The sequence below is a fragment of the Stomoxys calcitrans genome, chromosome 1 (genome assembly GCF_963082655.1).
Source record: "Stomoxys calcitrans chromosome 1, idStoCalc2.1, whole genome shotgun sequence".
NCBI classification, from domain to species: Eukaryota; Metazoa; Arthropoda; class Insecta; order Diptera; family Muscidae; genus Stomoxys; species Stomoxys calcitrans.
Genome location: NC_081552.1, coordinates 69452475 through 69467600, shown reverse-complemented (window position 1 = coordinate 69467600; position 15126 = coordinate 69452475). Strand labels below are relative to the sequence as shown.

Genomic DNA, 15126 nt, shown 5'->3' with positions numbered 1-15126 from the left:
CTAACCTTAAAAAAATCACCCTTTATCATTTATTTGAACCCCATATTGCCATTGCCCTCAAAATTGGATATCAAATTCGTTTTATAATCTAATTTAAACTCCTTATTGCAAAAGCCAGCAAATACGTCCGCTAGACAGTTGGCCCCTAATGTTGATATGAGATATGTGGTCTACTCCCACATACCTTTAATTTGAGCCCCATATTTCCATAGTCGGCAAACATGACCGGCTTGGGGGGTGTTTTGGGGGATGGGTGGCCACTCAGTGAGTTGGCCTTGCAAATATATATCGGATTCGTGTTCCACTTTAAAAACCCTCTTATTTGGGTCTCATATTACAATAGTCAGCAAGTACATACTATTTGGGTGGTGTTGTGGGGGTGGCGTGGCCCCATAGACACTTTTCCCGAATATTGATATCAAATTCGTGCTTTACTCCCAAAGACCTTTCATTTGAGCCCCATATTGCTATGGTCGTAAATTTGTCCCCTTTGGGGGATGTTTTTAGTGAAAGGCGGCCCCAAAAACTTGGTCCCATATTTGGATATCAGATTCATATTCTACTAGCAAATACCTTTTATTTAAGCCCCATATTCCCATGGTCAATAAATAAGTCCTGTTTGGGGGGTGTTTTGGGCTTGCGGTGGTCCCCCTAGCACTTGGTCCGACAATTGAATATCAGATACGTTTTCCTATTCTAAATACCTTTCATTTCAGTCGCATATTGTCGTGGTTGATGTGAGTATATGTTTTATGTTGGGACAGCCCCCCTAGGTACCCCATCCGAAAGTTGGATGCAAATGCAAATTGCAAAATGCAAATTTTGCCCATGAACATTCCACTAAGGAACAGGGGCAAACTTCTCACATATCAATGAGTGCAGGCCGATTCAAGTTTAAGCTCAATGATAAGGGGCCTCCTTTTCATAGCCGAGTCCGAACGGCGTGCCGCAGTGCGACACCTCTTTGGAGAGAAGTTTTACATGGCATTGTACCTCACAAATGTTGCCAGCATTAGGAGTGGAAAACCACCGCTGAAAATTTTTGTTTTTTTCTAATGGTCTCGCCAGGATTCGAACCCAGGCGTTCAGCGTCATAGGCGGACATGCTAACCTCTGCGGTACGGTGGCCTCCGAAAGTTGGATACCTAATTTTTATTTTTAGGGTACTATATGAGAGCATACAAAATTTCGATTAAATCGCACCACCCATCTCCGAGATCTGGCGTTTCTGAAAATTAGGGTTAGGGGGAAGGTCCGCCCCTCCTTCAGATATAAAAAAATGTAGTATCCTATTTTCACCACGGGGTCATTATGCACCATCTGTGAAAATTTCAAGAAAATCGGTTCACCCGTTTCTGAGTCTATAAGGAACACACAAACATACAAACAAACAAACACAAATTGATTTTTATATATAAGATACTGTGTTTTTTCGATTTTTATTGATAATAGGATGATTTGGATTCGGAAATTTAAAATGTGATTTTTTGTTAATGCAGAAACATTGTACAAATATTTATTTAATGTTTTTTTTTTTATTAAATGATACTTTTTAATTAATCTCCCAAAGAGGTGAGAATACTTTTTAATTTTATTACTTATTACCGATGGGTGCGGTTTCAGAAGATTCATTCATCTCCATCTCCATCGCCATCGCCATCGCCATCGCCATCGCCATCGCCATCGCCTTCGCCATCGCCATCGCCATCGCCATCGCCATCGCCATCGCCATCGCCATCGCCATCGCCATCGCCATCGCCATCGCCTTCGCCATCGCCTTCGCCATCGCCTTCGGTGGTTTCCACGCAATCTTCATCATCATCAGCGCAAGTAGTATCAGACTCTGTTGTTCCATCATCACCAGGAGTAGTGGTGGTGCAGGAAGCTTTGCCGCAAGCACCATTGTTCATCTTGTAGCTGGGTAAGTCATTAGTGGTGATGGAAAGACAAGCCTGTCGCGCTTCATTGAAGAATTGGCCGGTGGTGCAAGAGCCTGTAGCAGCAACGCCTCCGTCCGAGTTACAGGTAAGGTATTCTTGGCAATCGGAATCTACAGCATTCACCCATTTACCGCCGGCATATTGGCAACGGTTACATGGACCCTCAGGTATAGCAAATTGGCGATTCATACAGGTGCCACTGGGAGCATCATAATATTGGCCAATAGTAGAACAAGAATTCCTAACCCATGTAGTGCCATTACAGACGTAATACACGGAGCAGATCATGGTATCACCAACGCTTTTACCAGAGTTGGTGGAAGTACATGGGGTAGTGGGTGGACCATCTGGGTTAACAATGCGATTGCACATGTTTCCATCGTCAATAAGGCACATGCCCCTCATAGTGTTGTATACCTAAAATACATGAAGAATTTTTAGAATGTTTAAGGCTATTTTCAAAATGTGAAGCTTTCATTTGTTCTTACCAAACCAATTTTGCAATTGCCGTTCTGCAATTCGGGCGTGCAAGTGTGCCAGGCGGAGCAATCTTCGAAATCGCCAAAGTATACATAGTTTGGCATAATCTCGCATAGGTTTTCAATCTGAACATCACCACCCTGATTGTTGTTGGTGCATTTGCCATAGATACATTGTTGTTTGGAGTAGCTGAACATTTGATCGTTGGGACAGGGACCGCTACCAGCAGTAGCACCATTCTTGCAGTAGATCCATCCGGTGCAATCGTTAGGATTTGTTACCCAACCTTCAGTTTTCACATTGGAACAGGGATTGTCCAGGCCAATGTTACATACGCTGTTGGATGAGGCCTTGCAGCTTTGGCTGTTTTTGTCGAAGTTTTCCGTGCCTGAGCAGGCGCTGGGAATGTAACCGCCACCAGATTGGCATGTGTAGTAGGTTTGACACGAATCGAGACTGGGCAATTTGGTGCCTGGTGTTACAAGTTGGCAATATTCGCTTACATTGTAGGTAGCAGATGCTCCATGAGCGGTTAAAACCACTAAAACAGTCACACTGGCTAATAAGTGTTTGACTGAAATGATTGAAAAAAAAAAAAAAAAAAAAAAAAATATATATATATATATATATATATATATAAGTGTATTAGGTTTGATGTAAAGGATAGGATGGAAGTAAAATATAAATAAAACAAACATTTAAATTTCCAGGCTTGAATTAGCCGGCGTTATAAGCGTAAAAACAGTCATCTCCTGTCTCCACACTGGGGCTAGTCAGGCTGGTGTTCCGAGGGAATTGCCACCACTCATAACCAAGGCTTTTATACAACTTTGTACCATACTAAATCCAACAAGTCTCTATGTCATGTAAGATACTAAAGGGAAATGTCTAGGGTTAAGCAAAACAATCAGTTGTACTTCTGGTATATATGATGAAGTTATTGGGTGTCTCCATGTAAATGAAAACATGATTTGGAAAACGACAGAATAACCAAAAATCATGGAGCATGCAAACATATTCAGTGAAACATAGTAACATTTAAAGTCGAAACTCCTTTATAGAAAGTAAAAGATCTTTTAAAAAAAATCTTTCCTCGATTTCTCATTTGCTTTGACAGGCAAAAAAACTTTAATAAAAATTCGGCGCAACACGACGATTGCAGTTGTCCATGTGTCCTACGACATGTCAAATTTAGCACATCTTGAGTTGTGCATGTCGTGTGATACAAACGAAACTAACATATGAAAATCACATTTCAAAATAACACATGTAATTATTTTCAAATTGAGCGTGCTCTATTCCTTTTGACAAAAACATAAAAAATCAGCTGTTTTTGTGGTCAGTCGAATGAAAGCCACCCCAAATGAATTTGTTTTCACATATTTATGATTTAACCAGCTTTCTCACAACTTTAACAATTATTACGCATACAAAACATACACGCATACAGATTTTGCTCTAGTTTTTAGGTTATGTCATATGAAAATAACATGCAGGTGTGATAGCAAAAATGATGAAACGTATATAAGTTGACAATTTTGTCACACATTTTCAATTACATGTGCATACAAAAAGTTGCATGTCATAAAACATCTACATGCCTTGTAATAGCGCCTTAAGCGTTCAAAGCCAACGTCACAACTTCCAAAAGTGCACAGAGGACATGTGTATCCCATGGAGGCAATTTTAGTTGCGTGGACAAAACACCCATCACACAGAAAGTGTGGCAAAGTGTCGAACTTGGTTAGTATCGTATTAATTTCGCAGACACGTTTTCACAAAACCTTCGACCTTGGAAGCCTTCACAACCTCGAAAAAAGCATTTAAAACCGTATTAAGTTCGAACGTGCTGAACTTTGGATACCCACCTCCATGGTTAAATTTATTTATTTTATTAGAACTCCACTGTATCAATAGTTATATCAGAAAATGGTTTGATTTGGCCCATTTCAGCAAAAGCGGATAATAAATGCTCCTTTTATGGGCTTACACCATATTCGGTTTGGATATCGGAAGGCTTAATACAACTCACTGTATTAAGCCGAAATCCGGAAAAAAATGCTCATGTTATGGTTTTAAAACCCTACATAAGCAGATCGGTCTATATTGCAGCTATAACTGAATATAGCCCGATCGGAGCCGTATATGACATGGATGTCAAGGGTCTAACAGAACGCAATGTTCCAAATGTTAGCAAAATCGTTTAACAAATGCGCTTTTATCACTTTAAGATAAATCGTCAGATCGGTCGATATGGCAGCTATATCTAAATATGGACGGATGTCGGGATGTCTGGTTCAACTCACTATTCTAAATTTAAGCGAAATCGGGTTATAAATGCGTCTGTTATGGCCTTTAGGCCCTGTACCGGGAGATCGGCTATACCTAAATATAGTCCGACCAGTACCATATTTGACATGGATGTTAAGATGTCTAATAGAACGCACTGTTCCAAATTTCACCGATATAAACATTTTAGGATAACATAAGAGGCTTTGTTGATTTAAGACCCTTAACAAAAACAAAATGAACCTTAATAAAAACAACAAGTTAACAGCGTGCTAAGTTCGGCCGGGCCGAATCTTATATACCCTCCACCATGGATCGCATTTGTCGAGTTCTTTTCCCGGCATCTCTTCTTAGGCAAATCAGGATATAACAAAAGATTTGCTCTGCTATTAGAGCGATATCAAGATATGGTCCGGATCGGACCACAATTAAATTATATGTTGGAGACCTGTGTAAATTGTCAGCCAATTCGAATAAGAATTGCGGCCTTTGGGGCTCAAGAAGTAAAATAGAGAGATCGATTTATATGGGAGCTGTATCGGGCTATAGACCGATTCAGACCATAATAAACACGTATATTGATGGTCATGAGAGAATCCGCCGTATAAAAATTTCAGGCAAATCGGATAATAATTGCGACCTCTAGAGGCTCAAGAAGTCAAAATCCCAGATCGGTTTATTTGACAGCTATATCAGGTTATTAACTGATTTGAACCATATTTGACACAGTAGTGGAAAGTAAGAATAAAATACGTCATGCAAAATTTCAGCCAAATCGGATAGGAATGGCGCCCATTAGAAGCTCAAGAAGTCAAGTCCACAGATCTGTTTATATGACAGCTATATCAGGTTATGTACCCATTTGAACCATACTTGGCACAGTTATTGGATATCATAACAAAATACTTCGTGCCAAAATTCATTCGAATCGGATAGGAATTGCGCCCTATAGAGGCTCAAGAAGTCAAGACCCAAGATCGGTTTATATGACAGCTATATCAGGTTATGGACCGATTTGAACCATACTTGGCACAGTTTTTGGATATCATAACAAAACACGTCGTGCAAAAATTCATTCCAATCGGATAAGAATTGTGCACTCTAGACGCTCAAGAAATTAAGACCCCAGATCGGTTTATATGGCAGCTATATCAGGTTATAGACCGATTTAAACCGTACTCGGCACAGTTGTTGAATATCATAACAAAACACGTCGTTCAAAATTTCATTCCAATCGGATAAGAATTGTGCACTCTAGAGGCTCAAGAAGTCAAGACCCAAGATCGGTTTATATGGCAGCTATATCAAAACATGGACCGATATGGCCCATTTACAATGCCAATCGACCTACACTAATAAGAAGTATTTGTGCAAAATTTCAAGCGGGTAGCTTTACTCCTTCGGAAGTTAGCGTGCTTTCGACGGACGGACATGGCTAGATCGACATAAAATGTCACGACGATCAAGAATATATACATTTTATTGGGTCTCAGACGAATATTTCGAGTAGTTACAAACAGAATGACGAAATAAGTATACACCCCATCCTATGGTGGAGTGTATAATAATAATTATGAACCCAGGCATTCGTCATCACAGGTGGACGTGCTAACTTCTGCAGCACGGTGGCCTGAAAAATGCGCCTTCTGCGTGTTTATTACCTTAAATCGGAAAATATTTCCAAATATGTTCCGTTCTGGGCCACATGCGACAAAAATTTGTAGGGGTCTTCAAAAACTTACTGTGTCAAATTTCGGCGGAATCGCGTAAAAATGCACCTTTTTGGGCTTGTACCTTAAATGGCTCGCATTCGTCGAGTTTTTTTCGCGTTATATCTTTTTAGGCAAATAAAGGATAAAAGAAAAGAATTGCTGGAGATATATCAAGTTATGGTTCGATTCGGACCATAATAGAATTGAATGTTGGAGACCATAATAAAAGTCATTGTGTAAAAATTCAGCCAATTCGAATAAGAATTGCCCCCTTTAGGGGCTCAAGAAGCATAACCGGGAAATCGGTTTGTTTATATGGGAGCTTTATTAGGCTATAGAACTTTCAGACCATATATAACACGTATGTTGAAGGTTGTGGGAGAAGACGTTGTACGTTGTTTAGCGAAATCGGATAATAATTGCACCCTCAAGAGTCTCAAGGAATCAAAATCCCAGATCGGCAGCTATATAACTTTATGCACCGACTTGAACCATGTTTGGCACACTTGTTGAAAGTCATAACAAAAAACGTCATGCAATTTCAGCCAAATTGGATAAGAATTGCGTCCTCTGGTGGATCAAGAATTCAAGATTCAAGATCGGTTTATATGGCACCTATATTAAAACGTGGACCGATTTAAAACAGTTATTGGAAGTCATAACGAAACACGCTATGTCCAATTTTAGCCAAATCGGATAAGAATTGCGTCATCTAGAGTCAAGACTCCAGATAGGTTTATATGACAGCTATATCAGGTTATAAACCGATTTCAACCATACTTAGCACATTTGTTGGAAGTCATAACAGAACACCTTTTGAAAAATTTCGGCCAAATGGGAAAGACATTGCGCCTTCAAGAGGCTGAAGAAGCCAAGACTCAAGATCGGTTTATATGGGAGCTATGTCAGGATATAGAGGGATTTTAACCATATTTAGCACTGTTTTTAGAAGTAAAAACTAAATACGTCGTGCAAAATTTCAGCTAATTCGGATAAGAATTTTGCCCTTCAGTGCCCCAAGAATTCAAGACCCCCGATCGACTTAGATTTTCAGCTATATCAGGTTATGAATCGATTTATACCATACTTTTCACTGTTGTTGAAATCATAACAAAACATCTCATGTAATATTTAATTTAAATCGAATATAGCTTTACTTCATCGAAAGTTAGCGTGCTTTCGACCCACAGATGAACGGCCGGACTTGGCTTGATCGTCTTAAAATGTAAAGACAATCAAAAATATATATATACTATACGAATATTTTGAGGAGTTACAAACAGAATGACGAAATTAGTGTACCCCCCTCCTATAGTGGGGGATATAAAAATGAAGGGGTCTACCAAAACTTATTTCACCAAAATAGGGTAATAAATACTCTTATTATGGGCTCATGACCCTTAATCTGGACTGTTCCGAATTTCAGTGAAATCGTGTTATAAATGCACAGGTAATGGCCTTAAGCCATTAGACCAGTCTATTTAACAGCTATACCTAAATATAGATCGACCGGGACTAGATTTGGAAAAGATGTCGGGAGACTTAGAATATCTCACCGATCGATAGCATAATAAATGCGTCTTTTGTGGGCTCAAGACCCTAAATCGGGACTTCGGTCAATATGGCCACCATGTCGCGATATGGTTCAATTTGACCCTTTCAAGAACTTAATCTACAGGGTGGCTGATGAAAGCCGCTACCAAAAAAAAATGTAATAACTTTTTTTCTATTTAATAATAATAATTTAATTAATTAATTAATTAATTTAATTAATAATAATTTAATAATTAATTTAATAATTTAATTTTACATGATTATGCAAGACCCTAAATCTTTGCTAAATTCCAGCACAATGGTTAAATTTTTAAAGGCTTTAGTGTGATTACAAAAGACGGACAGACATGATTTTTATAGCCAAACCGAACGGCGCACAGTGTTGTCCCGGTGGACAAAACGGTAAAACTGTAAAAATGGAATCTAATCTTCTAAAAAACCCTTCAAATAGGAAGATTTAAAAAAATATTTATGTTTCAGGTCCCCCTTCAATTAATCGATGTTTTCGTACGAAGGTTTTTTCACAAATGAGTGCTACATATTTTTATAATCCTTCCAAAAAAATAAAATGTTTGTTTATGTTAGCAAAATGGATCTTTTTAATTGGGGTAACAATATAGATTAAGATCTTAAAGAGGACATAACTGAAAGCTCATTTGTCAACGACGGATGTCACAGATATGAACATATGGTTAGTACCTTTAGTTTTAAATAACAGGCAAAAATAAAACAATAACTGTCAAAATTGAAATTTTCAGCAGAGTGGATGTAAAAGTACCGACTAGGGTCGCTCTAATTCGTTTTCAGTGTTCTTTAGTGAAGTGTCCTGAAACGAAAATGCAAAAAGCGGCACGAACTTACACCAATTCAATATTTTGGATTATTTTGTAAAATAATAATTTTCGGTTCTTCTTTGGAAACAGGGTTAAAAACTCCTTTAAATTGGGCTTCTAGCATATCAAAATATTCTACAAAAATTTTCGCCACCATAAATCCAAAGCATAACATAAATGCCAGAAGTCAGTAAAACTAACAACTAACTAAAAGCGTTCTAAGTTCGGCCGGGCGGAATTTTATTTACCCTCAATCATGGATCGCATTTGTCGAGTTCTTTTTCCGGTATCTCTTTTTAGGTAAACAAAGGATAATAGAAACGAATTGCTATGCCACTAAAGCTTTATTAAGCTATGGTCCAATTCGGACCATAATTGAATTGAATGTTGGAGACCATAGTGGAAGTCATTATGTAAAATTTCAGCCAATTCGAATAAGAATTGCACCTTTTAGGGGATCAAGAAATAATATATCCGAATCGGATAGGAATTGTGCCTTCTAGCGGCGCTAGAAGTCAAAACCCCAGACCGGTTCATATGACAGCTATATTAGGTTATTGACCGATTTCAACAATTCTTAGCACAGTTATTAGAAGTTATAACAAAACATCTCGTGCGAAATTTCAGCCTAATCGTATAAGAATTGAGCCCTCTAGTGGCTGAAGAATATGAACCTATGTTTCCCATTTGCAAGCTCAACCGATCTACCCTAATAAGAAGCTACTAGCTTTACTCACAGCTTTACGCACAGACGGACGGACATGGCTAAATCGACTTAAAATGTCATGACGATCAAGAATATATATACTTTATGGGGTCTTGGACGAATATTTCGAGGAATTACAAAAGCAATGACGAAATTTGTAAACCCCCATCCTATGGTGGGACGCACATTAGGAATAAACACAATTTAGGAATAAAGTTGTAACTAAACGCCTTCTTTAGGCTTAAGAACTCAAAGCAAGAGTTTGGTTTATATGGGAGCTATATCAGGTTATATACTGAATTAGAGCATTCTTGGCGGAGTTTTTGAGAGTCATAGCAGAAGTCATTGTGCAAAATTTCAGCCAAATCGGATAATAATTGCACCCGCTGGAGGCTTAATGTAAAATCGGGGAATCGCTTTATAGGGGAGCTATATCAGCTATATCAGCTTATAAGCCGATTTGGACCATACTTGTGGTAGTTTTTGTTATTATTTTTAAATGTCGTCATGCAAAATTTCAGACAAATCGGGTAATAATTGTGACCTTTGGGGGCTCAAGAAGTTAAATCGGGAGATCGGTTTATATGGGAGCTATATCAGGTTATAGGCCGATTTGGACCATACTCCGCCTTTTTCTATATAACGCTTAAATATACCTCTGTGAAAAATTTTAGAGCTCTATGTTAACTTTAACTATTTTTGTCCAACGAATACACTAAGAGGGGTGCGTTGTGCCGCAATGCGACACCTCTTTGTGGAGAAGTTGCCTCACAAATGTCGTCAGCATTAGGGGGGGATAAAGATTTCTGAAAATTTTTGGGATGTTCTCACCAGGATAGAAACCCATGCGTTCAGCATCATACACGCTAACCTGTGCGCTACAGTAGCCTACAAACGGAATGGACGTTTGAAAATACCCCCTATTCTATAATAGACATATCAAACAACTAAAAATTGCTATTTCGTCCGGGTCAAATCTTGGGAACACACCACCATGGACTCTGCAAAAATGTAGTGAAGTGAACCTAGTTAAAGGGTATACGGGTACGTTACGTACCAAATTTTCAAAAAATCAAGCAAAACTTAAAGCTTCCAGCAGCCGTAGCAGACTAATCGGTAGATCGATTTATATAGGAGCTATATTAAATAGTTTATAGACCGGTATGGGGTGCTTTTGAGTTGTTTGTTGGTAGTTATAAAAAAAACACTTCGTTCAAAATTTCAGCCAAATCGAACAATAATTGCGGCTTTCAGGGGCTCAAGATGTCGAATCGGGAGATCGGTTAATATGAGAGCAATATGAGGTTATAGACCGATTCGGGGCGTACTTGGAACGGTTGTTGGAAATCGAGCAGTTTATGCCAAATCGGATAACAATTGTGGCTTGTGCGGGATCAAGATGTCAAAACGTGGGATCGACTATATCGATCTGGACCGATATGGTCCATTTCCAAACCCCCACAACCTACATTGATAAGTTAGTTTGGAGGACACGCCAGAAGCAAAAAACAAAAAAAAAAATAATAACTCATCGATAGAAAGGCCCAGTAAGCAAATTAAGACATGGTCCTGTCAGCCAACTCTGGCCTCTACGGAAATCCAGAATGATAAGAAAGTATGGAATCTGTAGATTCCGAATCCAGGCTCGGAAAGATCCTATGTCTTTTCCCCGTAATTGCGGGGCAGTCTCTCAAAAAATGCTCGACTGTCTCCAACTCCTGCTCGTCATTGCACAAGTTGCAGAAGTCTGTTTCTCAATGCACCCAGCGCGACGTCGAAGGCCGGACGTTGCAGGATTCCTTTTAGCAATCCTAAGTCATGCTCGTGGCCTTTGACACCCAAAAAAATACAGCACCAGCCTATACCTTATTCGCGAAGTCATCGTAGGAGGCGTCCACCCTACCAAAAAGCTCGCACAGTGCAGGTCACACTGATTTCATAGCAAGATCTGAGTCAATCAGCGATCCATTCCTGGCCAGCTCGTCTGCCGCTTCGTTCCCCTCCATACCTTCATGGCCTAGGATCCAGCAGAGGCTGACACCCTTCCCATGGTTCAAAGAAGCTCTTTCCAACCCATCAACAAGGAAGGACTTCCATGGAATATAATCAGTGCAGCGCATATGGGGCCACGCGGCAACACAATCCCCCCGCAGGAAAGAAGAATGGCCAAAGTAAGAGGAGCGCCATGACTCCTTCATTCTCATGGCGATCTTTGTTGCAACACACCCAACATATGCAGAATCATAAGATCAATGGCATCATATGGAGGATTATGTAAACTCGGCAATATAAGGCATAGTGTGCGTAATCCTTGCTTTAAGAAAAACAAGTAAAGCTGTGTTTAGTTCGGCGGGGCCGAATATTGGGTACCCATTTCTATTAAAAATGTGCCCTTGTTAATTCAATTAAAATGTGCATTCCATTTTTTATAACTACCAATCGGTATTGATTTTAAGGGCCATATGTCTATTTATGAGCCTTTCGGGATAGGATTCGTTGTAAATATTGGAGGACACACCAATATTCACGTTCCAAATATCAGGGCAAAAAAGGGCTTCTAGTAGCTCAAGATGTTAAGTCCGGTGATCAGTTTAGATGGTATTTATAAATATTTATGCACCTATCTGGTTGGCGATATAAATTGGGGTTTTTAGGGTAGGAAATCACCTCAAGTAGTCAAAACCGGCGATAAGTTTATATGGTTCGGAGAATAGTTGGCACATATGTACCAAATTTCAGCGAAATCGGATGAAAATTGATGCTTATAGCGGCTCAAAAATCAAAACCGGGGATCGGTTTATAAGAACTAATATGGCCTAATTGCAACACCCAAGGACCTAGGCCAATAAAAAGTATCTGTGCAAAATTTCGAACGGCTAGCTTTAGGCATTAGATCACTACCATGACTTCGGCAGACCGTTTTCGTCCATTGTGATACCGCAGAAACAGAAGAAGGAAGATGCCTTCTAGTTGCTACCGTTGAAAGATCCAGATCGCTTTAAAAAGCCAAACAATTTGCCGTTGGGCGAACGTTCACATCCGCTAAATCAGACAGGTTCGCCAAGAAATGAGAACCTAACGTGGATCTCCTGCTGACTGCCTCTGCGGAACACACGCACAGAAGTTGTTCTATAGTCTCTTCTTCATCGACGTCCTCACAGCTTTTGCAAAAGTCGTTACTAGTAACCTTCAGTCTATCAGCATGTTTACCGATTAGACAGTGACCTGTCATTGCGGACACAATGACTGAGAAGCCTGTTTTAGCCAGTGACCACAAAGCGGTAGACCTCTTCAAGTCTAGATTAGGCCACATAGTTTTGTAATGCACAGGACCTTATCATGAAAACTTAGTTTACATGTCACTAGAGGCATACCCTCAGATATCAGTTTCCCTGGAATGAGTGAGAGGTCTGCGACAGTCGAGGGCGGGTTTTGTGTTCAGAAGTAGGTTCTTCAGGGATTTATTGACTGCCTGGCTGTCTGAGAAGATATTAATGCCAATCGTCGTTTTGACATTATTTCTGAGCCATTCACCACTTCCTTGAAACTTTTCGATTTTATCAGTTCTAGATCTTTCGAGTCGTCGTCTAGTTTGTAACCATCCGTAGAGATGTCTATGTAATAAAGATAGTTTTTGGATAGGGTTAAGTATTGAATAGTAGGTAGATGACTTGCCGTTAAACGAAAACTCTTGTAGAGTTTTAGATGGCAAGTATGACTGCCACCGATACATTTTTATATTGTTCTTGCCAGAATTCGATTTTTAGTGTAATAGGCAGACACAGTATTAACCAATGTACTATGGTTACCGTCAATCTATTAAGCGCAGTGTTAACCACCTACAATTGCTTATAACGTTTTTGGATGTTTAATTTAAAATATAAATTGCTGATCAGCAAAGCTCGTACATTTCTTCATACTCTTCCCGGCAAACTGGTATTCATAGATAATGTTACAATAGTTTAGATAATAGTGCCGATCCTTTACACACTTTTTAAATAATTTGTAGTCGATTGTGATACCACAGCTAAAACAGACAGTATACTCTCCATTTTCCAGGTACTTAAATGTTGTTTATAGCTTTAATCTAAATCAGGGAATACAAAGCTATACTCTAAGGGGTCCCCTTGGAAGTAACGTGCCAGACAGAACGCCACCGTAGCGAGAATACCTTCCTATAGCAGGTTCATTGCTAGGTTCCCGTTCCAAACTCTTACAATTTTCAATGTCGACTTCAAACTGCAAGTCCTTGGAATTCGGTCATAGTGACTGTACTAAAGAAATTTGAGACTGAAGCGATTGGAAAAATTTTACTTTTGAAAAAAAAAAAGATTCCGGAGTAAAAGGAAACTTGGAATTTAATTTGATTTCCATTAGCAGGTTAAATGAAAAGATCGATTTGTCTCCTTGAAGGCACCAACAAAGTCCTTTTCATTTTAAGTTTAAGGGACTTTGTAGTAGTGACTTTCATTAACCCCTATTCACATTGTTTGATGTACAATACATTGGTCTACTTATTGATGTAGCGTCCATATGAAACAAACTCCCGAGGTAATTTTTGAGGGAACAGAAGGTTTATTTTTCATTTGATTTTCAAGGCATTTGAAAAAGGTGCCAGGACACATGGCCCCTTTTTCATTTTTTCATTCAATTTCGATGAAATTCGTAGTGTTGAAAGCAGTAGTTCCTCCAATATCCTTGTCTTCATATTTTTGTATGCCAAGGCCAAGTATGCCGTTTTGTATTATGATCAATTCACTAGAATTTTTTTCATTTTTTTGTATTTTTTTAACTTTTATCCTTTTTTTATAGTTGTTGTATCACACTTATTCCTTTATTTTCACCCACTACTTACTCCTCATTTTCGCAATTGTAGAACTCAAGTTCTCACTAATTCGTTTTTTCTATTAGGTATTGATCGAAGGTATGTCTCAATGATACTGTTTTAATTTATTCAAAAGTACCTCTTTTTATATCAGGGCATTTTGGCAATTGGTGAAATTATTTTGGGGTTTCCTTCTTCTCACCCATTACTAATTAATACAAACATAGCATTTTTGGTCACAGCAAGCGATAGGGTAGACGAATATTGGATGGCTGGCACCTAGTTGACTTGCTAATCTTTTTTCTAAGAATTCAAATGTTTTGTATCATATTCCGATAAGATTATGTCTGAACGAAGTCTTTAGAGACATACTTATTTTAATGAATTTAATAGAGGAAAAAGACAAATTCTAATTTCCTCTAATGATAAAAAGTCTTGGCCAATAGAAAAGTGGACTTAATGGGAAACCCAAAGCGTAAACAAATTTTCGCTGTGCAGACTAATATCTATTTTCATTAGATTAGTTTATAAGTAAAAGGTATTTTACTAAAGCATTCGTAAAATTGTCTATCAATTGTGCAATATTTTTGTTAAATAGAAATTATATATTGATTAGAATAGGCTGAAAGTGTTTTCTTTAAGAAATTAAAAAAATAAATAAATAAAAATGAAACTAGTATCAAAAGTCCTAAAAGAGTTGGAATATATGTGATACTTTTTAAAGTATCACATATTATATTTAAATCATTATACCAATTTATCGAAACAGCTCAAAACTGCCTAATAA

At 38.6% G+C, this 15126-nt stretch overlaps 1 protein-coding gene across 1 annotated transcript; it reads right to left on the bottom strand.

Moving 5' to 3' along the window:
* Positions 1-1420: 1420 nt before the first annotated feature.
* Positions 1421-14456, bottom strand: LOC106095080 (peritrophin-48). The gene is made up of 3 exons (XM_013262322.2): positions 14370-14456; positions 2429-2994; positions 1421-2357 (listed from the first exon to the last, which is right to left on the bottom strand). The coding sequence occupies exons 1-3, from the start codon at positions 14374-14376 to the stop codon at positions 1629-1631; spliced, it is 1302 nt and encodes a 433-aa protein (XP_013117776.2). The 5' UTR covers positions 14377-14456; the 3' UTR covers positions 1421-1628.
* Between the last annotated feature and the right edge of the window lie 670 nt (positions 14457-15126).

Coding starts and splice junctions, on each gene's coding strand:
- LOC106095080 (XM_013262322.2), bottom strand. Junction 2,358..2,428: donor GCAATTGCAAAATTGGTTTG/GTAAGAACAAAT, acceptor CATGTATTTTAG/GTATACAACACTATGAGGGG.